Raw genomic sequence first — 2,625 nt, 5'->3', positions numbered from 1 at the left:
TTTCTGTTTTGTTTGTGTTTTTTTTTAAAGATCTATAATCAGTGGGTACATAGTAGAGCATATTGTACACATGTTGGTCATTTCAGAACTGTGTAATATTCTAGAGGAGCATTAGAAATCGTAGATCCATGGCTACTGCATCATGCACATTAGGGCCCAGTAAGTCTCCATGTGGACATAGAGGCTGCAGACAACTTATTAAAAATTAGCATCTACTGATGCGCCAAATAGCTTACTGTAACTAAATCGAACTTTTCTACCGCTAAGGGGACTGAAATAACTGATTCTTTTATAATACAACCTTTAGAGCCTAAATAGCTTATCACTTTACCAAAATTTCACCCTTCAAAATGTTCTGCAACAGTAACCTAAAATATAAATCCTTCTTGAAACTCAGTATGGGGGGTAGAAGAGGGTACGTGTATAGAAATTGGGTGGGAAGCAGCAGCAGCGGTCATATACTGCAGCTATCCACCTGTGCCACTATACCCACCTCCAGCACGGAGAGTGAGCCACGGCTGTACGATGCAGGACTCACCCCAGACAAATACCCTCCTTCACCACTGAGAGGGATCCACAGCTGTACGATGCAGGACTCACCCCAGACAAATACCCTCCTTCACCACTGAGAGGGATCCACAGCTGTACGATGCAGGACTCACCCCAGACAAATACCCTCCTTCACCACTGAGAGGGATCCACAGCTGTACGATGCAGGACTCACCCCAGACAAATACCCTTCTTCACCACTGAGAGGGATCCACAGCTGTACGATGCAGGACTCACCCCAGACAAATACCCTCCTCCACCACTGAGAGGGAGCCACGGCTGTACGATGCAGGACTCACCCCAGACAAAGCCCTTCTAGCTGCCCAACACAAGATGGACATGAGCAGATCCACGTGTCCACTTTCTTTCTATACAAATTCTCTTTCTACCCTATAACTTTTCCATTTGTCACAGGCTGTCTTTACCAGTGAGCCGCATCCAACCCACGTAGTAACCTAACAGATTCCTAGTTTGTCTCTCGTACATGGTATATCCCCATGTCCACTATCAGATTCTCTTTGTTACCCTGCACACTCCTCTGCTAACTTGACACATAAAATACAAATGAAATGGGTTTTTTTGTTTTTTTTATAAAGAAATACTGAAACTCCATTATACAATATGTACATTTATAACAAACGGCTAAAATGAGAATGAAAGAGACTGTAAACTATTTTTGTCTGTCCTCTTGTATCTCATGATTGCAGTTCATCGTTCTCCCTGTAGGATTTCTATAATCAATGAACATGAATTGCAGTTCACTAAGGAGGTTTGTTCCAGATCAGTCTCGTCCAGAATATACCTTCCACCACAACGACATGGAAGGGAGAACGATTCTTCATCTGTTATAAGAAAACAAACATATTGGACGTTGATAAGACTTCTTAATACTAGGCACATTGATAAGAAGGATGTGTCTATTAAAACTGGTATTGGATAATAGGTCGTTGTTTTTGTGTGTGTATAACACTTTCTTGTTTTGTTTAAAGAAACATGTAAAACGCTGTATACTGGATGCAGTTCCCCAGCAATATCACTGCTGATCTTATAAATGGTGTCTTTAAATTCCATTTCTCTACCTCCCGTAGTGTAATGACATATCTATATTAATATAGCTGGAATATATAACATGGAATATATCAAGTGTGGGATTACAATCCGGTGCTGAATATTTTTACCACCAATCAAACTACGGCTCAGCAGCTACAGTGCTGAACATTATATCCCATGTTTGGCGAATGTGGCAGAACGGATGGACCATTAAGTATTACTAATGTTGCCACATGTATTATGCTGTGCAAAAAAACCAAAATGATGGCTCAGTAATACTAATATTTGAAAAAAAAATGGAATGTGACTGTGAAAAACTGGAGGCACCCCCTTCATGTTTGTGAGGGCACACAGCTATTTTAATAGAAAATTGGATAACTAAACCGTTCCAATGTTTCATCAGGTCGTGTTTCCATCCTATTCCATATGTACGAACAATTACAAAAGTTATTTCTACATCCATCCAATACCTACCATCATCCCATAACATTTCTTCTATGTGAATCTGAGTGTCCACAGGGATCGATCTGGTCATCTCTATTTCTAATGGGGAGAAGATGATACATATGAAAAGATGTCTGAGGAGTAATAAATCATTCAATGAATATGATTTTGCTGACTTATTTTAGTTTTTTTTTTTATTGATTGCTATTTTGAGTTCTCTGTTCTGATGTTACTCAACTAATAATTTTTCAATAAGATACTATGCACGGCACAGATTATGGTGACGGATAAGATTACTGTGCTAGGGAACAGTTTGCTGCTATCTTATCTTCGGTTTTCTTTAACCCAGTTGTTAAAACGAAAACGGTGGCCCTTGATGTTGAAGCAAAATGTTTGTTCTTTCTGATTGGATGAGTTAGTCGAACACAAGCGGATTGGGGAATTCTAAGAGAAGGTGGCCTAGCCTAATTTTATAACCAAGTGCAACAATGAGATTTCATTTTGCAGGACAGGGTTTTCTAATGAACAATGAACTTTTAAGGAGTGGGGAGCATCTAGGGGTACATACAGAGACTTATTTTT

General features: G+C 39.7%; 1 protein-coding gene across 3 annotated transcripts in view; it reads right to left on the bottom strand.

Moving 5' to 3' along the window:
* Positions 1-1,123: 1,123 nt before the first annotated feature.
* DNAJC24 (DnaJ heat shock protein family (Hsp40) member C24) overlaps positions 1,124-2,625 on the bottom strand; it is a 45,727-nt gene continuing 44,225 nt past the window's right edge. For all 3 annotated transcript variants that reach the window (XM_075188041.1, XM_075188042.1, XM_075188043.1), the window contains 2 exons: positions 2,074-2,142; positions 1,124-1,391 (listed from right to left, as the gene is read on the bottom strand). In XM_075188041.1, coding sequence (XP_075044142.1) covers positions 1,258-1,391; positions 2,074-2,142 — 203 coding nt within the window. In that variant the 3' untranslated portion in view covers positions 1,124-1,257. The remainder of the gene's footprint in view (positions 1,392-2,073; positions 2,143-2,625) is intronic.

This window comes from Mixophyes fleayi, chromosome 10, assembly GCF_038048845.1.
Source record: "Mixophyes fleayi isolate aMixFle1 chromosome 10, aMixFle1.hap1, whole genome shotgun sequence".
Taxonomy (NCBI): Eukaryota; Metazoa; Chordata; class Amphibia; order Anura; family Limnodynastidae; genus Mixophyes; species Mixophyes fleayi.
The sequence above is the reverse complement of the archived record's forward strand: the minus strand, read 5'-3'. Positions and strand labels throughout refer to the sequence as shown.